General features: G+C 41.2%; 2 protein-coding genes across 2 annotated transcripts; one reads left to right on the top strand and one right to left on the bottom strand.

Moving 5' to 3' along the window:
• LOC123982440 (neurotrypsin-like) lies at positions 1-27,287 on the top strand. Its single transcript, XM_046067953.1, has 14 exons — positions 1-99; positions 6,622-6,664; positions 15,465-15,707; positions 16,729-16,867; positions 17,656-17,834; positions 18,027-18,174; positions 20,624-20,802; positions 21,205-21,346; positions 21,974-22,194; positions 23,185-23,326; positions 23,413-23,691; positions 24,927-25,049; positions 25,154-25,422; positions 26,689-27,287. Exons 1-14 carry the CDS (start codon positions 1-3, stop codon positions 27,285-27,287), a joined length of 2,805 nt encoding a protein of 934 aa, XP_045923909.1.
• Positions 7,935-13,220, bottom strand: LOC123982441 (E3 ubiquitin-protein ligase TRIM39-like). Its single transcript, XM_046067955.1, has 2 exons — positions 13,202-13,220; positions 7,935-12,202 (listed from the first exon to the last, which is right to left on the bottom strand). The coding sequence occupies exon 2, from the start codon at positions 12,198-12,200 to the stop codon at positions 10,512-10,514; it is 1,689 nt and encodes a 562-aa protein (XP_045923911.1). The 5' UTR covers positions 12,201-12,202; positions 13,202-13,220; the 3' UTR covers positions 7,935-10,511.
• Positions 27,288-27,994: the final 707 nt, after the last annotated feature.

Below are 27,994 nucleotides of genomic sequence, written 5' to 3'. Positions count from 1 at the left end.
ATGACACGGACACACCGGGCGGGAAGGATGGCTCTAACCAGCCGGGAAATGTTGTGCTTGATCGGAACCACCTGCCTCTGGCTGCCGTTATTTGCAGAGGTACGTACTCCTGTCTGATGATGATGATGGGGTTGATTTTGCAATGTGGCCTGATTTTTTTTAATGCCTCCCTTTTTCTTGATGTCCCGTGACTGTCACGCTTTGATGACCTGAGCTGCATTTTATAAAAAAAAATAATTAGGTCGATAATTAGATTGATAAGCCTTAAATCAGGGCAATGCAACCAATCTTTAAGGACTGACTCATATAGGCTATGTTTTCATGCTTCACATTAAACCACTACTGATATATTCAGGGTGAATTTCCAGCAAAGCAGGTGCAGGTCGGGGCGTTAAAGGAGCATCAAGACCCTCTAATCTGTCTTTTAGCCAATTAATGGCGCCATCAAAGCGCATTGTCTAATTAAACGGACACAATTTTGTCTCACACGTACGCACTTAGACACACATACACACTCATGCATGGTCTCAATCACAACCCCTGCACCCTCCTCCTCCTCCTCCTTCAGCCCCCTCGGCGGGATATCATGAGAGGAACCCGTCGGTGGCTCCTGTGCCCCCGCGGTGTTGTGCGAATGAACCCTGCACGGGCAGTTGAAGCTTGTCACAGCAACTCAGTCAACTCAGACGTTTTGAAACTAGTGTAGCAGGTGCCTTTGTCAAGTGAGGGTCAGAGCATCCTGAGGTCAGGTTTAGTAATTTATAAAGACAAAATTGGTTCTTATTTCTTCTGTTGTCTCTGCATGTCGCAAAGGAATGAATTAGCTCTAAATCAACCCATTAATAATTAGATTCATTCATTTTCGTTTTTTCATTTCTCTCCGTTTTTCTACAGTAAGTGTATTGTGCTAATGTGCAGCATATGAGCTGTGTAGCCTGTGTAGAAGTCATTAGTGGAGTACAGTGATATGCAGGATTTAATTAGACCCACTAACACTGGAAGCAGCCCTGCATGTAGCACAAATAGCACACTGCAGATGAGTTTCAGCTTTTTTTCTTTTTCATTTCAACTTCATTAGACAAATCTTTTCATCAGGAGAATCCCGAGTATTTTTTCCTGCAACATCAGTACAAACATGGTCACAGAGAAACTGACAGGAAACGGAACTCAATATTTGCCTGAAGTCGTCGGTAACTTACAAACTGCTTCACTCTGAATCGCATCCAACATTACTTTCATTTCTGACATCAAAAGTCCTAAAATGTTAAAACAGTAAGTTGTAGCTATGGGATTAAGTTCCCAACATGACCGGTTCTACCATCAGAGTGTCCTAGGTGCCAGTGCACCCTGTGCAAAGAACAAATCTAACTGGTAAAAACCAAGAACTCCTCCAAATTAAATGACAAATTATGTTAATCCACGCATAGAAGGTATTCTGATCTGATGCCCCAGCAAACAGCAAATCACTGTTTTATGACATGACAACGCTCTAGTTAAGGTTTGGTTAGGTTTCAGGAAAAAAAATTGGAAAGATTATGATTTAGACATAAATAAGTACTTCATTAAGGTTAGGGAACCTTTGTCGTGGTAGTTACAACAATAAAGACAGTTAAGAATCAGGAACGATTGTGACTGTGGTAAGGAAGGCTTTAGGTAAGGAAGCTGTCTCATGTATCAGACTGATGTTTTGTTAACCCGTCGATCCACCTTGACCTCGCCTTTACACAGATTTTTGTCACTCCAAAACATTTGCCTTTGCTCCTGTCGTAATTAGCTGCTAGAAGGCTTTACCAGCATAAACCTATGTACTGTAGTTTGAGCACTTGCTGAAACGACTGATGCTGTTCTTCTTCTTCTTCCACCAGCATAGAGCACTTACTGTATCTGGACGCAAACACTATCCCCTAGAAAGCACATTATATGCTTCTAATCTGCTGCAAATACCTTTTCTATTTTTTATTTTTTTTAAACCTGTCCTGCCCAGCAGCCTGGTATAGAGTATGATGACCTGGATACCATATTGTGCCAGACAGATTTTACTTTAACAAGAGAGTATTAATAAACTCTTTTGTCTGTTTTATTATTTATTTAATTATGTATTGATTTGTCACCGGGCCGGACAGGGGGTCAGACACGGGGATAGGGGGGCACAAACAGACAGCACAGAGAAAGGACAACACCTGTAAGAGAAGGGGGATGGAAGGTGGGGACAACAGGGAAAAGCTGTGGAAAACAACAATTGCAGAAAGCAACAAAACCTGCAATAGAACAGAGAGGGGGGCTTGGGGAGGAGAAAAACAACAACAAACAAACACAAACAAACAATAAAAATAATAATAACAGTAAAAGACAACCAGCCGAACAGCAGCAATAAACAGCTGACATAGTAAGACACTAAGAGAAAAATGAAAACAAGAAACAGTCCAATACACTAAATAAGCAACACAGCACAGCCACGAGAGCTGGAATAATAACAATTAATTTAAATAAGTAACTGAAAGAAAAGCATCAGGAATAATTCTACCAGGCACAACCTAAATTTGTTTGTGTCTGTGTGCGTGGATGTGTTATACATGTGTGTGCGCATAAGCCTGTTAAAGAATGTAGTTGTTAGTGAGAGTGGGGCGCCACGACTGTGCCACACCGACCCCAGCAACAGGCAGGCAAGAACCCCAGTAGCCAATAGGGGTGGGAGAAAGAAAAAAAAAATCTATCAAAAAAACAAAGACTCCCAGATGCACCGCGATGCAAACGCGGAAGACCCCGACCGAAATGCCAGTTGACAACGCAATGCCGACGGAACGCAAGAAGCGTAACCCGCGGAAGAGCAGCACCCGGACCGACCGCAGCGCGCGCACAACATAGACCAGTGCTCCCCCCCCACCCAGCACCCCACCGCCGCGCAGCGAACAACCAAAATGCCCAAATGCCACGCAATCATCAACACCATTGCACAAGTGATGAGCCCAACGCGCACACTGCGCAAGCACGGCGACACCCAATGCCCAGCAGCCCCCTGTGAATCCCGCGTGCGAGGTCGGGCAAACGAGAGAGAGCAAGCGGAACAACACGACAGCGAAAGCCAGCGGAGAGAAACACCAGCAGCAAGTCCCAGCCCAGCAGCAAACGCGCCGCACAGGTCACCTTGCACCCGCCAATAAAAGTCTGCCGTCCCCCCAACCACCGGAAAAAACTAAGGCCGCCGGCGCCAGCCGACATCCCCCATGCCCAGTGCGCCCCCCGGCCGCCGTGCAACACCAGCCAAACCAGCAACGAGGCAAAATCAACTAGCTCAGCTGCATGCCACCACCAACCCACCCACCCGTCAAGGGCCGAGAAACCAACCAGGCACAAACCCAGAACAAACTGGAGCACAGCCCTGCCCCGCACCCACACTGCACATCCTGAAAACTAACTATATACCTCAGTATCCAGAGGGGTCCAACAACTGGCCGACAGAGAAATGGGGAAGCATGGATCCGAGGCCAACGAAGCAAAACAGGGACGCAAACTGGTCCCTCCAAGCCAACGAGGAAATGCCTCCCCCGGACTCCAATGCACAAACTAAACGCCCAGCAGCCATTCAGAGACCCTGCCCAGGGAAAAAGCACAATGCATCAAGATGCATCGACAATCGCCCTCCAATCCCACCGCAGCCCTCCAAACCGCAACCGGATCAACCTGCGCAGAGACCCCGACCCCCAGAAGCCAGGACACCCTGCGACCCGCCAAAGCGCAAAGGACCCCAGACCGCATGTCCTGGGGGAAGCTGTAGCCCGCCCCAAGGAAGAACAGCAGAAAGCCGTGCCGGGAAGCTCCCTGCCGCCAGGGAGCAATAACGCGGGAGAACCAGGCCAACGGTCCCCCCCCAAATCATATTTAGGCTTGTTTGGTTAAGCCTATAGGAAAGATCATGATGTTGGTTGAATATTTAAAAAGTCAAAAGTGACTTGAAGCATGAGACGGGACGTGTTGACATTTAAATGAAACCACAATCTTTTAAAAACCTTAAACAAAGTGCTTTTATTGCCTGAACCAAACTGCACTCACTCAGGATGTGAACCCCCGTCTCGGTCCTGCACTTCGTGTGCCTGTAGCAGGTGCACATCATGAAGGTAACAACTGGTTAAACAAATATGTAGTACAGAAACGTAATTTTTAGAAGACATGGTTGGATCTACAGCAGTATTTATAACAGCAACATTTCGGGACAGAAACCACTTTATTTGAAAAGAATCATCACAATCAGAAGATTTGCTGGTCGAGCTGCAAGGAGGTTTTGCGTAGAGTTCAACTTTGGTAAACTTATACATGCAACAGTCTTGACAGTATACTTACCTTTTGAGGGCATGGAGTTCAAAACGGAGGAAGCTATCATAAATCTGTAACGATTAGTCACTTAATTGATTAGTTGTTCAACAGGAAAATAATCAACAATTTTGATAAATGGCGAGAATCACTATTTATTTTTTTTAACAAATACCAAAAAGATTACAGGTGCAGCCCCCAAAAGTAAGAATGTTTGCTAGGTTTCTTCTTCTGTGGTTGAAAGATGAATTATTGTTCATACTGTTGGTCAGACAAAACAATCAGTTTCAATATGCCAAGTCAGGCTTTGTGAAATAGTGATGGAATTTTTTGCTGGCATTTTATAGACCAATTTATTGAAAAAATGTTGTTTAGACAGAAGTGGATGGTACAAAATACCCTTGCTTTTATTGTATCGCTTAAACCACTGTAATTGTCAGAGTGCGGGTGGTCATAAAGCGTTTTACTGATTTTGTGACAACAAGCGAAGGAATGTCTCTGTCCCACTTTTCGGTGTGACTGGGCACTAACACACAATGACTATTAGCTTGAGAACATGTAATGATAGACTGCAGGAAACCTCAACTTAAAGCACTTTACCTTTCAATTGTGCTTTTACAGGTTTGAGGAGGTTAAATTCAGTTGTGGTGCCCGAACCATAAAAGAGAGGAAAATCACGTGTAGACAAACATTGTAATTTTCCCAAAACCACACCAGCAACAACCAGTCAACTTAAAACACATTTTTCTCACAGACAAGTAGAAGCTCTCCATCCTCCTGCTGTCGTTTCATCCAGAGCAGAAATGGACTCTGCCTATCTTCTCTATTCAGTGTGTGTTTGCATGGCCATGCACTGGACGCAGCTGTGAGGAGCGTCATAACTGATTACCGCCGTAATCGAGCCATGGGATTGATATGAATGGAAATATCAGCACCCATGTTCACTACCACAGGTCACCTGTTCCTGCTCTAATATCATTAGTGCTGAGTGGAGTCTTTTGGGAGGCGTTTGCATCTGTGTGTTGTGGGCTGTTGGAGAGAGACAATTAGAAAGCAGAACTCACCTGTGTGAAGGTGAACCGTGTTGTATTTCACTTTCCTCACAGTCATATTCCACAGCAGCAGCAGCAGTGTGTGTGTGTGTGTGTGTTGGTGTGTTATGCACGTGTGTGTCCTCTCCTCTTCTGCAAGGTGCCCTGCTGTGTAAAGGTATGACCTGATTTCTGAAAATGAAACAAACACTCTTCTGTCAGATATTGTCTGATGCTGTCAAGTAACATTTGTGTGTGTGAGCTCTCATACCTGGAAGGTGTATACTTGTTATATTTTTTTTCTTTTGACTGGTGGTCCCTTCTGTTAATGAATAAACTCATTCACAAATGCGTGAAAATTGTGAAAATTGTGAAAATACTCTTTAGTTTACAATGTTACCTCTTGACATCACAGACTTTTCGTTGTCCTCTGTTTTCTGGCTTTGTCCTGACAGTTTTAACATATTCATGAATAAGTAGAAAGCTCACAGACAGTGTCAACTGATAAAGACATAGTTCAACATTTACGCATAGTTATATAAGAAGATCGATACCACTCTCATAGCTGTGCGCCAAGTATACAGCTGCTGCCAGGAGAGGATTAGCTTAGCTTACCATATAGACTGGAAACAGTGGATAACAGTTAGCCTGGCTCTGTCCAAAAGTAAGAAATTGGCGCACTGTCACCTCTAAATTAGTGAGCTTTACAATGTAAAGCTCACTAATTTAACATTTTATATCTCAATTGTTTAATATGTGCAAAAGTCGATGTGTAAAAATGACAATATATGTGTTACGGGGGCTGATGTACTCCACTACTTCTTGGCAGGGAGAAGACTCACAGTCTTGTCTGAGACTCCAGGAAGAAACTGAATGGCTAAAAGACAGCAAATATGTGTCTCTCCCAAAATGTCTACTATTCTTTTAACTGCTTTATAAATATGGAGAGGAATAAGTCTCATTAGTAGTGTCAAATATATCATGATCCACAAATAAAAACCAAACAATTTGTGAATCAATGATGGCGATTGGATTAATGAACTGGATACTGTATGTGGAAAAACAGTAACTCAAGTTGGGTGGTATTTGTTGTAATTTGGATTGGAGCAGATGTGATATAATATATACACAAATCTTCATATAGCCTACATTTATTTGCAAGACTTATTTCTCTCCATATTTAAATGTATACATGGTGGTGCTATAATAATTTGTTCCTGGATCCAATGGCCACCAAATTTCCGCTCTGTCTAACTTGCTGCATCTCTCTTCCTGTCTGCAGGTGGTGGCTGAGGACAGTTACTTAAACGAGGTGCAGAACTCAGGTAAGTGGGAGGTGATGCTCTTGTCTGCACACTACACTATAAATTAAGCTTCCCTCCATCCGGCCTCTCCTCCTACACCATCTTTTCCCTTCTGTTCTTTCTGTGTTTTTCCCTCCAGTTTAACCCACATTCTGACTCAGACACTCATAAAACCCCCTCTGCTGGCGCACTCTTCTTTCTTTTATCCAGCCACCTCAACCCTGCTCCCACACTCGGTCCTACCTTTCCTCTTCCCTCCAGCCTGCATCGTTCTGCATTTAATTTCCCTCTTTTCTCTTCTTTCCCTACACCCTAAGAGGAGTGGAGGCCATGATGGGGGGTGGGGCGAGGAACTCCTCCTCCTCAGTGCTGAAGTATCTGTGCTCTTACAGCTGTGCACACGCATTGACAGACAAGTGAAAATTACGTCTCTTGTCTATCTGCAAAACCAGCTAAACCAGTTGGATCATGTGGAAAGCACCTCAAGGCTAAATAAATACGATTAGCACAAGTTGAGCAAATGTTACACATGATGCTTGTCTGTTGCAGAATTTTCCTCCAGCTCTCCTTTTTTGCACAAAATGAGGTTAAATGTTGAGAAACAGAGAGGCAAGTTTCCCCATATTCCATATTTATTATAATGTGTGTGTTTTGTGTAGAAGATGCCACACACCCAGCCCCCATACAGCAAGCCTCCAAGTGTGAACCGTGTCAAATACTCATTGTGGCGGGGAAATGGATTATGGGAGCAGGGAGACTGAGTGTTCCCATGGCGATGGGCAGAGTACCGTTGTCGTGGCAATGAGGAGGGTGTTAGCAGCATGTGTTGTGTGTGTGTGTGTGTGTGTGTGTGTGTGTGTGTGTGAACGCTCCGGTTGTTGAGATGAATAAAAGAACTTGAATGAGGCATACTGTACAGGACGAGGAGTGAGATGTAAAAGTGGTGAAAAAAGGGGAGTTTAAAGATGAAAATCAGACACACAGAGAGAAAATAAAACAGAACACAAAGAGAGAAATGTTCATTTTAAGATGTCCTTCTTTCACTGGGGATGGAAATGAGGGATATCACAAAGATACACAGTGAAAATGTTGTCTGGTTTAGTTATGTAATGCTTTTCTACTTTATTAAGATTTCATAAAGGTGGCTATAAAAGTTTTATCGCCATTACAGAGCATATTTAGCTTTAAAAATAGTATATAAATAAATATTTATTCATTTAGTTATTCATCATCAACACAAATGTAACAAGATATATTGTATTAACATAAAATCAAAATCACCTTAAGAACACATGACTTACATGATTTAAATGACAAATATGTTTGATGATGAAATATAGTGTAGGAATTAAAAATATATCATCCACATTAACTATGACTTCATGCTGCAAATAGCAGCTGTTCTGTCATAAAGTATTCAGAGTAATATATTTTTTTAATATAACAGCAGCCATTTTGATAATTGATTTTGATAATTGATTAATTGCTGGAGTCTCTTTTCAAACAACCCGACATCTGCTTTTTCTAGCTTCTCAGATGTGATGATTTGCTGCTCTTCTTTGACGTCTGTGATAGATTTTGGGCCATTGATCGGACACAACAAGCTTTAAATATCCTACTTTCTGATCTGGGAATATTTGACCGGCAATTTGTGCTATTTTCTGATATTTTATAGACAAAGGATTTCTATTAGCAGGGTTCCCACACCTTCTTTAACTGATTCACCACACATAGAACATACACTTTGGAGCAGATGGATAAACAATGAGACTTATTTTAAATATTTTTCTTCATATTTTCTAATCATGTCTATTCTGAACATTCTTATGAAATAGTTTGTCTTCACTGGTAATCATTTTTATGGTACATAAACATGAGAAGCACATATAAAATATCACACCACTCATACCACCAGTGACTTAACAATAGAACAACTGTAGTATAAGCAAAAAATACTTTGAGAAAAAAACAAGTGTAGGCCTACTAGGAACAATACAAATAAATATAAAAAGGATTAAATAAATAAAAGTAAAAAAGAGGTGATTAAAGATAAGGCATTATCTGTATTAATGGTCCTTCAGCCAACCTATCCTCTTTCAACTGTAATAGCACTGTGATTTTCTCCACGATAAAGACATGTTAACCCCGTCTCTCCATTGTATACGGTCTATTAAAAGCAGAATTCTCAATAAAGAAATCAAATTTTTATGCTTGACATTATCAGGTTTAAGTTTAACCAGTATGAAAAGTGCTCTAAAATAGAGTAAATGCCCAAAACCTGTTTAAAATCCTTTTGGACATTCTTCCAGAAATCCATAATATATGTGTGACATCCCGCACCAAACCCTCTAACATAGTTCAGATGTTTTGCTGTATTTTTAAGTGACTGTATTAAAATACCGCATTTTCACCTTCCAATCAAAATCCCTCCATGTTGGGCTATTAGTTACTTTAGTTTCGAATGACTTAATGGTTTGTCCACTGAACACTTGTGCAACATATATTAATATTGATTGTCCATTTGTTGAAACCTGTTTCCATTACAGATGTTAAAACATCTGGGGTTTTTGCTATTTCAGTGGCCATACAAATGGAGTTTGACAGTTTTCATTAATTTCGTACGATTGACCATATTTTCATTGCTCCCCTGATCCAGACATTACCAATCTGGAGCCTCTTCTGTGACCCTTCAAGAATGAAAGTGATTCCATTTCAGGCTTTGCAGACGCTCACAAACAACGATTAAAGAGAGAAAGGCTTGAATGTGCTGTGTTACAGTGTCCTGTGGTCTCTTGCCTTCTCTAACAAAGCACAGCAAAATAACATGGTGTAAGTTGAGCGTACAGACTTATTTACAATTGAAAGAACTAAGTAACTCCTTTTTTATTTCGTTATAAAGAACGTTTCTATTCATGCACAAAACATTTAAATTTAAGCATTCTCAATGACCTATGTCTATTTATGTCTCTTTTCAAAAACGTTCAAAGCCTTTGTTTTTATTTCCCCAAATGAACAAACTTTCAGGGATTTCAAGGACCAATGGGAACCACAAATTAGATTCAGCCCCACATGTGTGTTTGTACTTAAAACAAAGTGTCCTTTTTTCCGATGGGGAATTACACTATAATCTACTTTAACCTCACACTGCTTTGCATTGTGCGCTATTTCCTTGAGCAAAGTCACACAAAGATAAAGCGCTCACAAAGTCAACCAGAGAGCCGTCTAACGCTACATAGTGCCCAGAGCCCTCAGGTCATAGTCTGTAATTTTGGACAATGGTGCTCTCTGTGTTGTGACCTCCAGATTGTCCCCTCGTGGTTTAAGCATTTTATGATGTTTCTTTTGCCGAAACAACCTCTAGTTACCAAATATGTTTGTACGTGCTGGGTTCACCTTTACACAGGTGTGTTGGTGTATTTTGATAATTTATTGGCCCATATTTATGTCCACTACATTTGTTCTAACGTCATACCTATTCCTTCCTTCCTATTATTTCCAACCTTATTTAATCAAATAGTGATAATCTAACTGATAACTCTGTACACTTTCTACTCTCTTATTGTACTATCTCTACCAATTTCTCCTTTCTACATTTACATTTAACTCCACCTCCAACTTCCACTTGCATTGTCTTAAACATAAGTAATGAAATATTTTCTTTTCCTCTATAAATTCAATTTCATAGTTACAGATTGGATTTGAGGCACAGTGAGATGGTTCATCTCAATTAAATGCTTCACATATTTTGTGCTTATAAAAAGCTGCTGTACCAAAATTCTTCTCTGAATGTCAGTTGTTTTTTTTTGCAAACACATCAGTTGCATTTAACTAAATAAGCCTCAAATCAATGAGTCTCTGAAGCCTCTGTTCACTCTGTACGACTAACAGGAACAATTATCATGGAATCCAAGTTGGAACCATATTCATTATCACATGGATTCATGTATGGATACAGCTCTTCAGTAAAGAAACACTCCGTAAATGAGTAAATAAGTGATGCGGTCTGTACGTCAAAGAAAGAAATTTTCCCTCCTTCAAAATCCACAAACACGCCCACCCTCTCTACTTTTCCAAAGTGTACCGGCAGGTTTGGAGAGCTGAAGGTTTCGAACTTATCTTCAAGGAACCAGATGGCCCAGAGTCCACAATGAGGACCCCGAACCAATGCCCCTCTCCTCTGGACCGACGCCTTGGCCACGCCCAGACACCATTCAGTCTTTTCACCCACGAACACCTCAAAGTAAAAGCTCTGTGAGAAGCTTCTATGTCCCAGAACTGCAAGATGTTCAGTAAACATGTTCGGCTTAAGGCTCTGTATTGTCCACAAACCTGAACCTATGCAGTATTTTACCTGCTTCCTGTCATCGGATAAAATAAGCAGAGCGTGAGCCGTGTCAGGATCGAGCAAAACGTCCGCTTCAAACTGCTGCGCATATTCCAACGTAGTATTGTTTGACACATGTGTGCCGTTAGAGATTGCTTTTATTTCTGTGTTCATTTTATTCAGCAACATTCGCAGCTGAGACACTGATTTGCTCAAAGATTTCCTTATGTGCTGAATCTCCACGTGTCTGTTAAAACTGAACGTGGACAAGTCCATTGTGTGTGGTGGGAAGGAGCAGTTTGGGAAGCTCTGGAGGAAATAAATCTGGTCTTCAGTCTGTTTCAGCTCCCTCATTTTCAGGGTGGTTCTCTGCAGCTCGGCGATCTCCCGCTCCATGCTGTTAATGAGCCCATCAGCTTGTTCTTCAGCCGCTTTTTGCTTCTCCTCCATCACCTTTACAAGCTCCGCCTGGCTCTTGTGAATCTCAGAGACCAGTGCCGTCAAATCCTTCATGCCGTTTGCTATCACGTCTTTGGTTTCTGTCTTGCTTTGTTTTGCTGACTCCTTCATGGTTTGGACCGTCTGCAGTCTTTCCTGGATCATCTGCTGCACTTTGGCCTCTGCGTCACCCAGCTGAGCCTTAATCTCTTTGTACGCCCGCTGCACAGGAACAACGTTGTGGTTCGAGTGGTGCAAAGTGGCGCAGACGTCACACAGCAAAGCCTTGTCGTTTGTACAGAACATCATCAGGAGTCTGCTGTGCTGCTTGCAGATCCTGTCCTCGAGACTCGCCAAGGGGTCAAAAAGCGTGTGTCTCTTCAGTCCGGCAGCTCTGTGATGAGGCTCTAGATGAACGTCGCAGTAAGAAGTCAGACACTCCAGACAGGATTTGACAGCCTCTTGCTGGGTGTCGGTACAAAGATCACACAGCACCGCACCACCACGGCTGGCCTGCTGTTGGTGTGCGCTCCAGATGTGAGTGTTTACCACCCGAAGGGACTTGAACTGCGATGCAAGCTCTGAAATAAAAGTGTTGACCTTGAGGTCCGGTCTCCTTTCATAAGTTTCCTGACAGAACGGACACTTGCAGACTGCCTTGTCACTCCAGTAGCGCATGATACAGGACAAGCAGAAGTTGTGTCCACATGGGGTGGAAACTGGCTTATTGAACATATCCAGGCAGATGGGACAAAGAAACTGATCCTCAGATAAGATACTGTTGCTGGAGGCCATTTCTAAAAAACAAACAAGCAAATAAACAAAAACAGTTAAATTAAAGCAAGTCACATAAACACAACACAAAGCTGAGATGCATTCTTGGTCTCGGAAACAGCAGTTACAAAAAACAATGTTACCACAAGGTACATTTAGTAGCTGTTGTGGAGCTTTCGATCATATCATCATTTTTTTAGCCTTTTTTAGTGATAGGACAGCTCACCAGTGACAGGAAATGTGGGAGAGAGAGAGAGAGAGAGAGATTACGACATGCAGGAAAGGGCCACAGGTTGGATTTGAACCGGGCCGCTTGTACATGGGTCGCGCCCTAGTGATGAGATAGTCGGCAGGTTTGACAAGCAAGTTTTCATAGAATTTAATTACATTGTTTTGAACATCTCACTTTAAATGTACTCTGGGAAATTTCTTTGTTTTCTTTATAAGTACATTTAGTGTTTCTCTTCAGTGTATTAAGAACCGAGACAATAACTCGAACCATTTTGAAAACCAAATTATTATTTATGACATAAAACGGGGGAAAAAATCACTGGCTCCACTTTCTCTTTTGTAAATATCTGATAAATTGAAAATCAATTCAAATCAAATCAAAGCAATTTAAAGATATCAGTTCAGGCTTTGGGACACTAGCTAATTAATCAAGAAAATAATCAGCTGGAAAGGACCTTTACCTGAGTTTCTTTTCTTCGCTTCTGTGTCCAAGGTCAAGAATCAACTTTTTAACCAACATAGATAAGTCTTTAAAGTGCATCTATTATAGTCTACATTTCCATGACATCTCTGCAAACTATATCTGCTGATGAAGATCATGTGATGTAAAAGCTTACTAAATTGATTTTGTGGTTGGATTATTTCATTACAAAGCTCTTATTTCTGTGCTTGAGAAAGCAGCAATTCTCAACAAAAAGGCAAAGAGTGGGGTGAAACTACAACCTACAAACAACATATATTTTCTTCTTTATGTGTTATAATGAAAGTTTGGCTGAGTAATGGGTACTTACGTCTGTTGGTGTAGGTCTGAGAAGGAGAAGTAATGACATGGAGAGCAGGGTTTTTTCCCAACAATTTACTTTCAGTTTCTTTATGTTGTGTGTTTCTTAAAGGGACAGTCACGTCTTTAAATCTGAAGTCAGAAGCCTTTTTTAGTTTGGATACCAGTGTGGGTTGTTTTTGGGTCCAATGTCTGAGTGTGTTCTGTATTATTTAGTGTTTGAGGATAGATTTCTGTTTTAGTTCAGTACATTTCTGCCTGATTGACTTCCAGTTTCTTCCTCTTTCACCACTTTCCCGTTCTGCTCTTCCTCTTATCTTCCTCCAATTTGGACCCAGTGTGTGTGTTTCTGCATCAGACTGTACTGTAGTGCGTGTTTGTGTCCCTATGCAGCAAATCAGCAAGTGTGTATGTGTGTGTGTTAGTGTGCAAGGAGGGCTGTATGTAATGAGGGTTGCACTGCGTAGATAATGTTCCAGGATGGCCGAGCTGTGTGTGTCGAAGAGATAAGACTGTTGCTGGTTACTGAAGCACCTCTGCCATTAATCAATGTTTGGTAAGCGCTTGGCCTCAAAAACCCTTAAAACTTTAGTGTACTGAAACATCACACACACACACACACACACACACACACACACACACACACACACACACACACACACTGCGGAAAAACACTCCATTAGAAATAAAAATTAACATTCACTTCTCAGGGGATTTTCATACTCTCAGATCAACTGATAAAGGAAAGGAAGGGAACGAGAAAATAAAGAAACAAATAAAAGGAAAAATAAAATGTAAGGAAGGATGAAAAATGAGAATTACAAAAGAAATAAACACATTTTTTCTCATGTTTTGCAGAATTAGAACCTGTTGACTTATGCAAACCCAAAACCCATAATTTAATGATTGACTGGCCTACATACCTGCCTGTGTGCACTCATTGTGCAAGAAAATGTGTTTTGGGCGATGAGGGAGGCCTGAAGGGAGGGGGTGGGACTTTCTTTGGTGGATACTTTCAAAATCTAGCTGCCTTTTGCTAGTTTCTACAACATTGCCAACCCCAGCTATAAATAAACAAATGAGACATTATGAAATACATAAGTAAACAGAATGAAATATATAAATTGACTAATAAATTGTAAAATAGTTTGATTGGCTGAAAGTGACTGGTTACAACTCCATTGTGACATTATGAAAAGAAAACTGACTTTTCGCCAATGAAACATAGCTTCCCCACCTAAAAGTGATAAAATAACATTTCATAATAATAAGTTGAGTTTTAATTATTTATTTAATCAATGCAATTCACGTATCTAATGTCTTATTGGTTTATATAATATTGGCTCTCAGATACATGCATATCAGCTTTTTGACAATATACATACTGTAAATAGTTCAGATTTGAAAACATTTTCTTTCTTGGAGGACTACTTGGGCTTTCAAGACACTAAACAACCAAGATGACCACTTAACAGTTTGTCATGTACACCTCCACAAATTTACAAATACATTCCAAAAGATCCAATTTACATAATAGAAATGTCCTGTGAACAAGGATTTAGAGGTTCTCTCTATCTTCCTCGTCCTATAAATCTAGTCAACACTAAAAAACACACTAAACATTAAAAAGCCACTTTAATATACCACTTTGCACCTTTGCAGTTACCTTGCACCTCTGAGTGCATTAGTACGTCTCTTGGCTTTTTGTGTAACACTCTGCTTGTTATATTCTGTAATATAATTCCTTTTCATTATGCATGATGTAAGTTTTTAATAGGCTACAATATATAACCTGCTCCATATTTTGTGGCCTAATTTTGCTGCACTTTGAAGTCAGCAGTTTTTGCTCTCAGTCTGTCTAAGCTTCACTCACACATTCCCTCTTCTCCGAGAAGATTACAGGAAGTATTTGATCGCCACCATGTAAAGTGAGGGTGGTTAAAGGTTATAGGAAATTTTAACAGTTCTACATGCATCAGCGGAGGTAAAAGCATTAGGCGGGATCCTGCTGTGGCAGCGGACATCATTTGAGAAACATCCATGTAAGTCTTTATGTTCAGATAGAATACAGACATGGGGATAATGTGGCTTGAATAAGAGCAATTCCACTCCTCTTTACCCTGACAAACTTTCACCATTTCATTCCCTTTTATTCACACCGTCCTCTCTGACCCAAATCCTCCTCCTTTCATCCAAAACATCTTATTCTTCCATCTTCCTCAACATTCACTCACTCTCTTTCCTCCCTCCCTCCCTTCCTTCTCTTTGTGCAGTGCCTCTGTCCTGCTCTGAGGGATTCACAGAGTTGGGATACTACAACGGCACCGTGTCTCAGACGGACTCTGGCGCCCCCTGTCTAAAGTGGACCGAGTTTCCTGACTACGTCATGCAGTACCCGGGCCGAGGGCTGGGCGACCACAGCTACTGCAGGAACCCAGATCGAGAATCAAACCCCTGGTGTTTCTTCAGACAAAACTCCGGAGCCATCGGATGGGCCTACTGCGACTGCCACCAGGGTACGACCACCGATCACAAGGATGGGACTGATCAGGACCATTTATAATTTTTTTCATAGCACTGCTTTAAAACAAAGTGCTTCACGATTTAGAAGAAAACAAAAAGCGTTATTAAAAACACCCATAGAACTGGAGCTTAGACTAACAACCCACATTAATCTGAGGGATTGTGAGATGATTAAAGGACTAGGAAAGAAAAAACATTTCTGCTATACAAAATTATGTTTATTCAGTCTAGTTTCTGTCAAATCTTTTCATTTTTCTTTGTGAGATACTCTTTTGTTTGACTTCTAAAATTATTTCAAATGAAACACTATTAGAAAGTCTTTGGATCAACTGCCCACAATTTGTAGACATGTGCAAATGAGGAAGAAGATCCTGCTTTCTTCAAGGTGTCACAGGCCAAAAAGGTTAGGAACCAGTAATTCATAAACTGTCAGGAAATCGATTGCAACAATCAAAAACCCAATAAAATTAGTTATTTACAATAACAGAAAACAGTTAATTCTTAGCATTCATGCTTGATAAATAACTTAAACAAAACATTTATATTAACAATGGATCAACTGACTGTGAAATGTGTAATGTGAGAGGGGTTGTTCATAGTGACAAATCCACAGAGAATTAATCGGCAAAGTGGAGTGTTTATCAGCTAAACAGCCAGTGATACCCCTCAGGAGTTGGTGCTGACCAAAACAGAGCTAAAATGTATTGATCAGGTCACCTGAAAAGCAACTTCAAATTAATGCTAATGTCTCTTTGGGTCTGCTGGATGTGTAAATAGACAACTGCTTGCTAATATGTTCGCCATAACAACTTAATAATATGTCATGTTGTGTTTACAGCTTGTTCTGCTGCCCTCAAGTGGCCAAAAAATCAAATAATGCAGCTTTAAATAATTAATTAAATATCAAATTGTGTATACAGTGTAGAAAAAACTTCTGATGGCTGGTGAACATTTATTGTATGCTGCTTGTGGTTTGTGAACATTAAACCGTCTCGTCACTCTGTGGCATTTTAGGTGCGGTACGTCTGGTCGGCAGCTCATCCTCTGGCAGTGGCCGTGTTGAGGTCTACCTGAACGGTCAGTGGGGGGCGGTGTGTGACTCTCACTGGTCAGACAGAGATGCCAGCGTGATCTGCAGGCAGCTGGGCCTGGGGTAAGAGAAAACAAAACACACGTTCTCACTCAGTCTCGGTTGTTTCACAGCTTGTTCTTAAAGGTTCAGTGTAAAAAATTTACGTGGATCTATTGACAGAAATGCAATATAATATCCATAACTATGTTTTCAGTGGTGTATAAAGACCCTACATAATGAACCGTTATGTTTTTATTACCTTAGAATGAGCCATTCTATCTGCATACGCCACGGGTCCTCTTGCATGGATATCGCCATGTTGCGCCGCCATGTTTCTACAGTAGCCCAAACGGACAAACGACGCTACAGTGTGTTTCGTCACTACGTTGAATATGTTTAAAAAAACAAACAGAAGTAGTAGTAGTGAGCGTGAGCGTGTCGGCCACCTTAGCTTCTCCTGTGTGCATGGAAAGGCAGGGGTGAGCGGAGAGTGATGGTGCATTCATGTGGTGTTAATCTGAATTTTTTGAATCTAAAATGTACATAGGACATAAAGAAGTATATAGAATATACAAATATATATAAGAAGACACAAATAATAAAAAGGGGTAGTCTACTGTATATTATATAAAGATAAAGAGGACAATATGTTGACAGTTTTCACAACCTTTTTGTTGTTGAAAAAGTAAAAAGTTTTTTACTGCTGAATTTACAATTGCCATTAGAATGAACATTTCTTGTATAAAGTACTTATTTCCTCCGAGGACCAAGTGAACGCACACTAAGCCGTTTGTTGCATTTTGCATCCCTCACCACTAGATGCCACTAAAACACACTGAATATTTAATGGTGATTTTCTATTTTAACAGCGACATTGGCTCGGCATTGCAGCACTCACAGTTTGGCTCGGGCTCCGGCCTCTTCCACTACGAGCGTCTGGGTTGCCGTGGTGACGAAAACACCGTGAGCAAGTGCCGAAGCAGGACGTTCGTCACGGGTGACTGTAGCCATGGAAACGAGGCGGCAGTGGTGTGTGCGCCGCCTGAAGGTCAGTGTGACACAATGTAACCAGACCTCAATATTTCTCCACCACACCTGAGAGAAACAGTGATTTATTTTGAAAAGAATGTTTTTCCTCTATAAAGGAGCATTAACTTAGAAAATAAAATGTATTAGAGAGAGACAGGCTGACAGCAGGGATGCTGTTTGACAGTAGGTATTTTTCCACATCCTCTATCAGGCAGTGGCCCTCCGCTCCGATTGGTTGGAGGCGAGGAAGAATTTGAAGGTCGTGTGGAGGTGTTTCATGCAGGAAGGTGGGGCTCGGTCTGCGATGACCAGTGGGACGACAGAGACGCTGAGGTGGTGTGCAGACAGCTGGGTTTTGGGTATGTTCATTGATGATTTTTCAAACCTTCACACTTGGTTAACATTTTTGTTGTGACAATAAATCACACTCTCAATAAAGAATAAGGCTATTATCCGTCTATATTTTTCTTACTTTCATCAAATCCCATTAAAGACCAAAACCAACAACGGGTGTCTGAATTCCCTGCCTTGTCTGTAGCATGTCAGTAATTTCCCAAATGATGAATTAACAAGACAGTTCAACAGTTTGGCTCATGTGTTATATGTGTTTTTAATGTGTTTCTGGACAACAATGGAGCTCTATGGCACAGAAGAAAAAAGAGGCTTTGACCACACAGATTATGCTTGTTAGTAGGATACATTCTTAGTTGGTTTTGGTCTTTTCATGGGATTTGTTGACAACAATAATAATAAATCAGCTTTATACTTTAATGTATAATACTTAATTTAAAACTACAGGACACGGATGCCACCATTAGCGGGCTTAGGGTTGTGTAATATCTCCAAAATGAGCATGTGCTGTAGATTTATGCTAATTAAAGCCTCTGTTTACTATAAGATAATCTTTTATCTAACCTTTAAAATCTGTGTTTTTATATTTTTTAAGTGGCCATAAGGACTTTAAATGTGTAAATTGACACAAGGTAGTGAAGTTTACTAAGTCAGCTGGTGCAGATCCACTTTCACTCCCTCCTTGCTGGGTTGGGACGGCCCTCAGTATGAAAAACCCTCCTTGTTAACCCTCAGCCACGGCCAGAGTGAAAAGGGCAAGAGAGTAGGGGCAGACCTGTGTACTATCCTAGAAAGAGAAAAAGAGAATGATGATACTTTGGGTCATTTTGAATAATATAAATGAAACACCTTGCAGTTGCAGTATTTTCACTATATAAAGTAGATAAACGAGAGCTGCCATTTTCATTCAAAGCATAAGTTATTTTCCTGAAGCTCTTGGAAGGAGTTCAGTGTTGAGACTTGGAACGGGAGCACAGAGGTGTCATTTGGATCAAGGTTTTCTCACTTTGTCAAAAACAAAGAGGAATCCCTGGGAAGCGACTCTGTTTAGGTAGATAATGTCTGTTCAGGTGTTTCCTCCTCACACACAGAGTGTGTCTCCTGCAGAGGAGGTGTAACATCCCAGACATATTTGTGAGTGTCAAACAGGGATGAAGCTGTAGCTGTGAAGAGACAGAACTGCTTCTGTGTTCAACATTAGATTGCATTTCATCTCCCCTCTAACACAGTGGGACACTTCACCATCTGTGTTTGTGCTTCTAAATAATAGATGTACTAACACTGTTGCGCAGGTGTTTTGACACTTGAAGTAAATGAAGTGAAAACGAATAGTTTTTTCCCACCTGCATAGTTTTGTTTCCTGCAGTAGGTATGCGTGTCATTTACACACTTTTCATATTCTCATATTATCTATTTTTACAAACTGACATTCAAACCTAGTCCCATTATGATATTCCTCTACTAGCTGCTACGAAGCAACAGGCTTTTTATGCTGGGCAGGGTTGACTAGTTACCCCAAATCACATTTGATTGGATACATTGACATGGATACATGCAGCTGCCCCTAAGTTCATGATGAGTTGTAAAAAATATTTCATGGAATTACAGGAAGAGAAAAATGGATTTAAAAAAATCTATTTTTCTTTATTTCATCTTTAATCAATTATGAAATTTATCAGCAACCAACCAACTTCACAACTTTCTGTGTGACTTGAAAAACAAAAACAACAAAATGACAAAATAATCTTTCCTCCTCTATTTCCCGTATTCTGACTATTTGGCCCCTTTTTTCTACTTAAAAAGCTCCATATTTTAAATAATAACAACGAGAAGAAGCTCCTGGTCACTACAATATGATGCACTCTATATTTTCTGTGCTTCACTATGCTTTTATTTTCAGATTAAACATGAAGTACAACTGAACACAGGAGCAGAAATGCATGGACCCACTTATACACACAAAAGTGCTTTTTGTAGCATTTTAGCATCAATAAATAATCACCACGTGAATACAAGAAGGAGCTATTCATTATTTATTTGGGTGGTACCTCAGGTTTATAACCAGTATGTAGGCAGGTAAAGAATCTATATGCACCTGGGAAGGTTGATAATTATTAGCCATGCTAACACTTTAACTGTATGGATGACTTGAAATTTTCTACAGACATTTATTATTCCCAGAATGGGAATCATTGAGACTTTGTTGATCCCCTGATGTTTTCTCTAGTGCCACCATTGGAGGTTGACATTTGTGTTTTTGTGAAATATCTTGACAACTATAAGATGGATTGCCATGACATTTTGTGCAGCTATTCATGTTCGCTCTCAGGAAGAACTGTAATCACTTTAATGATCCTTTAACTTTTCATCTAGCGTCAAAAGTTGTATTTATAACCAAATACCCGCAAAACTAATTACACACAATGTTTAGACAGATTGTGTATGTGTGTGTTGTAGGGGAGTGGCAAAGGCCTGGTCATGGGCTCACTTCGGTCAGGGTTCAGGCCCGATCCTGCTGGATGCTGTGAAGTGCACAGGAAATGAGCTCTTCCTGGAACAGTGTCCTCATGGCGACTGGGAGCAACACAACTGTGACCACATGGAGGATGCTGGGGTCTCCTGCAGCCCTTATACAGGTATAGTACATGTACAGTACATACACACATACAAGCATTATTGCTGCTGTACACACTGATAGGCTTCAAGCTGCTATTTATAGCCCCTGAACATCAATAAATCATTACAGCGTGAAGCAGCAACACGACCTTTGTGACAAACAGAAACAGGATTCATGGGATCTGAGAAGGAACATATCTACTAGCATGAAATGGCAGCTACTATTCATAATTCAACATTAATAATTATTCTGAACATTGTACATTACTGTTAATGGAAAATATAGCATCTGTAAAATGTAATCTTACTTGATGGTTGCATAAAGGATTTTCTTTGGAGTCGAGTCAAGTGAATCTGCCTTTAATCACATTTACGGTTACAAAAGACTTTATAATGGCAACGATATGAAACTGTTTCATCAGATGGTGTGGTGCGTCTGGTTGGAGGAGACAGTCCCTGGGAAGGCCGGGTCGAGGTTTTCCACAATGGTGACTGGGGGACGGTGTGTGACGACCACTGGGCCCAGCAGCATGCTGATGTGGTCTGTAGACAGCTGGGCTACAGGTGTGTAAAAAGCTGCACCCACAGAAATGTACACTGACTAAACACAAATTAATCATATTGCATATGTTTATCTGAAGACATCGTCAGATGTTTTGTAAAGACAATTTATATTACTAAGAAAATTAAACACGTTTTAAAAAGTCAGCCATCTGGGCTAGGGGTGGGGTTGGGTATTAGAATTTGTTTTTAACTCTCTTTGTCTGATCTGTCATGGATTCACTTTTGCTTTTCAGGCCATATGTATTGATGTATAAGTTAATTGTCTATTTTGCTGAATTTTGCGAGGAAAAGAGCATATAAATAAGATAACTGAAAAAGAAAATATATTAACAGTAATCTGCAAAACTTGTAATTAGTAAGGTTCTGATGCTCCAAATGTCGGATCTTATTATTATCATTTATTACAGTATTTTACATTTATTGATCATCAATTTGTAATCTGAAATGGAACCAGAAATGCAGCAATTGATTGATTTCTAATCTGATGAATTTTACCTGATGAAAGTCAACTGAGATGTTTACTTACTGCAACCTATTGTGCATAAATGTAGCTTCAAATTCTGAATAAGGGAAAACTAAAAAGATACAAATGTCCACAAAAGACGTTAACCTCTTGTTGACCTTCAGGGGTCACGCTGAGGTCGTGTCAGACGGGACGTTCGGGGAAGGCGTCGGTCTGATCCTCCTGGACGACGTCCACTGTGAGGGATCTGAAACGTCCCTGCTGGACTGTCCACACGGGATCTGGGGGAGGACGGACTGCTCCCACAGTGAGGACGTCGGTGTTCGCTGTAGGGGCCTATCCAGCCAGGAGACCAATGAAGTGCCGGTTATCGCACCATCCACAGGTAAGAGATGACATATGAGGATGAACAAGTCCTGCATGCATTTTACCGTTATTCAGGATAACTTTACCAAGAGACCAATGATGTCTTTTTCATGTATAGTTGTATAGCTAAAATAAACATTTAGCTTAGATGTGCAATGAACAATGTGAATAAAGGAAAAAGGAACAACAAGGCAATAGAGTTATAACTTAAATTAGCAATTGTTTCCAATTGGCGTCTCTTCAGAAACCAGATTGTAGAATACTTGAGAGTTTAATTAATTTACAATGTTTGATAAAAAAAGATTCTATTTCATATTTTGGTGAAAGATGTATGGTTATTTTCTGTTGCCTTCTGCCTTATTTTATTTTGATATTTTGTCAGTTTTGCTGTACACATTCACACTTTATTTTATTAAATAAAGCACTTTGAAGCTGCCTCTATATGAATAAATGTGCCTTACAGTGCCAAAATTAGAACTAGCCCCAGCTTTGATTATACATTGTTTGAGAACACACTAGACTCAGTTACATTTGTGAGTTTAAGGATAAGGATAGTTTATTGTCATTCCAGAGCAAGTTTTACATGAAAGCAATTTAAATTAGGCACTCAGGTCTTGGTGCAGTTGTTGTATATTAGAAAGAAATTCGGTAGGAACAAAGGTTTGGCTGTCTAATCACTGAAAGAATAATAACATTCCTGTCTCTTTTTGTGGCGCTGTATCATTACTGCAGTGTGAAGACACCTGTGTTTTTCTCTGTCCAAAGACTTTAAATGCCACATGTTGACAGCAGAGAGAATAAAGTGCTGTTTACTGTCTCAGCACTCCAAAGGTCCAGCGTCTCCTGTAGACACACAGTCCATTACAATGAGAATAGAGGCTGAATAAAGACACACCGGGCTGCAGATGACATTTAACATTGTCAGTGGACATATAACTCTTTCTCTGTGAGTGTAGACCAGATGTAGATGCACACACACGAATATGAATGAGAGTTTTTTTCCTTTCAGGTCCCCTGGTGCGTCTTGTTGGTGGCAGCAGCAGGAAGGAGGGTCGAGTGGAGGTGTATCTCCATGGTGACTGGGGAAGTATTTGTGACTCAGGCTGGAACGACTTGAATGCAGCCGTCGTGTGCAGACAGCTCGGACACAGGTTAGTAATTCCATGCCTGCATGAAAGAGACAGAGAGTTACGTTTTAAAAAATTACATCAAAATTCACATTTTGCTCACTGCTCAGTGGTCGAGCGGTAGCAGCCGGAGGGTTCGGACAGGGGAAAGGGCCCATCCACCTTGACCAGGTGAGGTGCACGGGGAAGGAGGAGTTCCTGGGCGAGTGTCCGTCTCTGGGCCAGAACATCGAAGGTTGCAAGCGCAGGGTGGATGCAGGGGTTAGGTGTGACATCGCGCCGCAGGAGTTGGCGGTACAGGCCAAGCCTCAAGAGCTGAGCTGTGGGCTGAGGAAGCTGGTGGAGGAAGAGAGCAAGAGGAGGAACCAAGGGGAGGAAAACATGCTCAGGTAGGATTTAGGACCTAATTTGGTAGTACAAAATGTCTGAATCTGTGGCTTTGTCCTGGTGACAATGAAGCCTAATCAGTGACACTTTTCCTAAGATTGTGAATACTGTAATAAAAAATACAACATCCACAATAAAAGACTGGTATGTTTGAATTTAGTGTATTTATTGCACGTGGAATAAATTTTAACTCAGTTTTCTAAGAACTATCTCTCTGATTGGAGGGAAGTGTGTTAAATTCTGTAAATAAACCCTTCTTTATGGTTAGATTAAGCTGTGAGGGGGCTCCAGGGGCAAGTGTTTGCTAGTTTTCTGTGTCAGTTAGTTTTGTGATAATTTGATTCTACACAACCTCATTAAGGAATATGCACCATGTGAGCACAATCCAAACAACAGGGCCCTGGATAAAACTGCATCACAAAGTTAGGTAGTAATGCAAGACTTTGAAAGTTGTTTTTGTACTTAAATTGTGCAACAATTGCAATTAAAGGCAAATTTATAGTCAGTGTTACTCATCAAAACGCATTGTGTGTATCTTTGAGGTTTTACGGGCTTTAATGTTGAATGTATAAAAACATTGTTCCGTAGTGCTACTAGCGGTCAAATACACAGCACCTTTAATTAAACTGACATAAACTAACACACAATAAGCCTGGGGCTTTTTTTGCCCCTGTGGCAATACTCTGCTTTGAGTGGGAGGTCATTGAGCTTTTAACTCTACCTTGTGCAATATCCACATTTTGAAACCTGTTATCATTGGTTGTTGCACCAGATACTTGGTTCCGGGTTAGTCCTTCTTGGTTAAAATTCTTGTGCACAGAATTTAAAGTGATCTACATTTCCTGCAGCAGTTTCTTTCAAAATAAATAAAAGAGGAAATGTATAGTCAGCAGGCTGTGGCTCAGGAGGTAGAGCGATCGTCCACTAATCAAAAGCTGGCGGTTCGATCCATCAGTCTGCATGTCAAAGTGTCCTTGGGCAAGAAAATTAACCCCGATTTGCTCCCAATGGCTGTGCCGTCGGTCTGTGAGTGCGTGTGACTATTAGCTTCTGTTTCTGATGTGTAGTTGGCACCTTGCATGGTAGTGTGAATGGGGTGAATGTGACAGGTAGTGTTAAGTGCTTTGAGTGGTTGCAATACTAGGAGAGCGCTATATACACTAAGTACAGTCCATTTATCATAAGCAGTAGATGAAAGAAGGAGTTTTTATTTATATCTTTCTCTGTTCTCTGTCAGGACCACGTGGCCATGGCAGGTGTCAGTGTGGCTTCAGTCTCAAGAAGAAGATGGCAGTCCTCTCTGTAGCGGCACTCTGATCAGCCCCTGCTGGGCCATGACGTCTGCGTACTGTGTCAGCAGGTAAATCTGAATTTGCTGACCTATAAATCACTTCCAATGCTGAAGGCATCTTCAGTGTACATGTACAAATCCACCTTGAGTTTCTTCTCTGATCTCTCCTCCAGGTTTGGCAGCGATCCGTCCAGGTACGTGGTGCGTGTTGGGGCTTCAGAGCAGACTCTCACCCCAGAGCAGGTGGTGGTTCACAGGAAGTTCAAGGGTCAGAGTGGAGGTCACGATCTGGCTTTGTTGAAGTTACCCAGCTCCAAGGGTCACTGCCTGACCTTTGACCCAAACACCAACGCAGCATGCCTTCCTGCTGCAGACACAGCATCAGGGGGAAATACTCCATCTTCTTGTGTTGTCATGGTTACTGCTGGCTGGAGAGGACCAGGTATGTGTTTTTCTCTCTGTCTTTTTAAACACAAAACAATATTCAGAAGGTATCTAAAAATATATTTTAGATACGACACATACACAACACATTAACAGTTATTCTATCACTTGGCCTTCCCAGGTTGTACTTTGTATTTAGTGCTAATTAGCAAATGTTCAAGCACGCTAAACTAAGATGGTGAACATGGTAAACATTATACCTGTTAAACATCTCATGTTAGCATTGTCAGTGTAAGCATGCCCATGTTAGCATGTAGCTCCAAGCACCACTGTGCCTAAGTACATCCTAACAGAGCTGCTAACATGGCTGTAGATTCCAAGTTGTGTTGCTTGATAAGTGACTTAAAGGTTCAGTGTGTAATATTTATTAGGATTGATTGAAAAAATGCAATACACGTACCTATGTTTTCAGTGGTGTATAAAGACCTTACTTAATGAACTGTTATGTTTTTATTACCTTAGAGTGAGCCATTTCTACAAACCGCGGGTTCTCTTACATATTTCTACAGTAGCCTAAATGGACAAATGGCTCTTCGGAGTGTGTTTCGTCACTAAGTTGATTACGTAAGAAGAAGAAGAAGAAGAAGAAGAAATTACGTTAGTAGTAGTACTAGTAGCAGTAGTTGACTGGTAAGAAAAGGAGAGGAATTTGGATAAATGGAGGCCCACGCGTATTATTTAGCACAAGAACCGACAGAGCTTGTCGGCCACCTTAGCTTCTCCTGCGAAAAGGAGGGGTGAGCGGTGCATTAATGTGGTGTCAGAATAATCAGAATATTTTTTCCCTCCTAAATCTCTATTGCAAAAAGAGAGATAAAGTTTACATGGGACATAAAGAAGTATACAGAACAAGATTCGTACAAAATCATGTATTACATATACATATGTTGCAAACATCTAATTTGTAATATGTTTATAACAGTTAGTTTTCTGTCCATGTAGAGTGATGTAGATGTCTGTGTGTTGTTTATATGCTCTGATAATGCTAATCCAACGCATCTTTGTAGTAGCGTCCATGTTGATTCCACATTCCGGCTTAAGAGCACATGAACACACACTGAACACTGGGAAATGGGACCAACCGAGGAGCACGTGAATGCACTGTGAGCCGCTGGTTGCAATTCGCAACCCTCACCACTAGATGCCACTAAAACACACTGAACCTTTAAACGATTAATTGATAGTCAAAATTGTTGATCAACTAACTGTTTCAGCATTTCTGACATGCCACTCCTTTAATTATCTCATACATCCTCTCTCCTAGACTCAGTTCTTGCATCCTGGGTCCCTCTGATGTCATCATGGCAATGTAAGAAGCGGTATGGCGACAGCTTCTCAAGCCATGGTACCCTGTGTGCCGGCAGTCCTCCGGACACCAGCCTCCTCCATGGGGGCAGTTGTCAGGGCAGTTCTGGCGGCGGGCTGGTGTGTCAGGGGTCGATGGGTCGATGGGTCCTCACTGGGGTTGTCGCCGGGGGTTATGGCTGCGCCGACCCCTCCTCTCCCTCGCTTTACACTCGAGTCAGCCGCTTCAGGAGCTGGATCGAGGAGGTCATCAACACACGAGCACACCCAGAGGAACCGCACACACTCACAACGACACAAGAAGATCTGACACATGTCGACAATGACCTAACACACATACACGGGGAACACACACACAGCGAGGGCAAGGATGAATATTCCCACATGCACGGCAAGCTCAAACACACACACAATCAACAGCAAACAAATGAGATCAGCGGTATTAAACAAACACACACTCATCATTCACATACTAATCAGCACGGTAACACACACACTAAAAGCTTGCATACCCACCATGTAGGTGATGCAGACACAAACACACAAATTCTGGTCTGATTGAGGCCGTGCCATTGGCTTACCATCTGTGCCATGTGACCGCCTGAGGAGGAAGAGGAGGAGGAGGAGGAGGAGGAAGGAGAGTTAAAGGAAGACGAAAATAAACTTTAACAGCAAAAGAAAAGAAAGATGCTCCTAACTTAAGTCAGTACAAACAGCCGTCTCTGTGCTCATTTCAAATCTGAACTCGGTGTTGTGAATCCCAAGTGTTTGCGGTTGCTAATCATCGGATGAGTACAGCAGTGTGGGCAGACCTTACTGAGCTGCCAGGATGACAAAGTGTGTGGGTGATTTGTGGTGCTTTACATGTGAGTTACAGCCCGTTAAGAGGCGGAACGACGGCTGATGGGTCGGCAGCGTTTAGGTTGAGCCTGGCATGCTGATCAGGGCCTTTCACTGATACTGAAAATCAAAAAAATCAGCATGGCATGAATTTAAGGGCAATAGTGTTAGCATAAAAAACATTTGGTGGATATTTCTGAGATGGTCACACAAGAATCTATGCTAAAAATTCACCTATTAATGTGTGTCTTCTGTGTGAGCTGCTTAGTAAGAAAAATCAACAAACTAACCACCAGAACATCTAGATTAAAGGCTGACTGTCTATCATCACCGTCCCTCTAAGATGATTAATATAGATAAACCAATCTCCTGCATCAGGTGACGCTCAAATTAAGTTTGTATAAAAATTAACATGTGGGTTGCTT

This window comes from Micropterus dolomieu, linkage group LG14 (assembly GCF_021292245.1).
Source record: "Micropterus dolomieu isolate WLL.071019.BEF.003 ecotype Adirondacks linkage group LG14, ASM2129224v1, whole genome shotgun sequence".
Taxonomy (NCBI): Eukaryota; Metazoa; Chordata; class Actinopteri; order Centrarchiformes; family Centrarchidae; genus Micropterus; species Micropterus dolomieu.
Note: the sequence above shows the minus strand (reverse complement) of the source record. Positions and strands in the feature narration are given on the sequence as shown.

Coding starts and splice junctions, on each gene's coding strand:
- LOC123982440 (XM_046067953.1), top strand. CDS start 1: ATGACACGGACACACCGGGCGGGAAGGATGGCTCTAACCAGCCGGGAA. Junction 16,868..17,655: donor TGCAGGCAGCTGGGCCTGGG/GTAAGAGAAAAC, acceptor CTATTTTAACAG/CGACATTGGCTCGGCATTGC. Junction 18,175..20,623: donor TGCAGACAGCTGGGTTTTGG/GTATGTTCATTG, acceptor TGTGTGTTGTAG/GGGAGTGGCAAAGGCCTGGT.
- LOC123982441 (XM_046067955.1), bottom strand. CDS start 12,200: ATGGCCTCCAGCAACAGTATCTTATCTGAGGATCAGTTTCTTTGTCCC.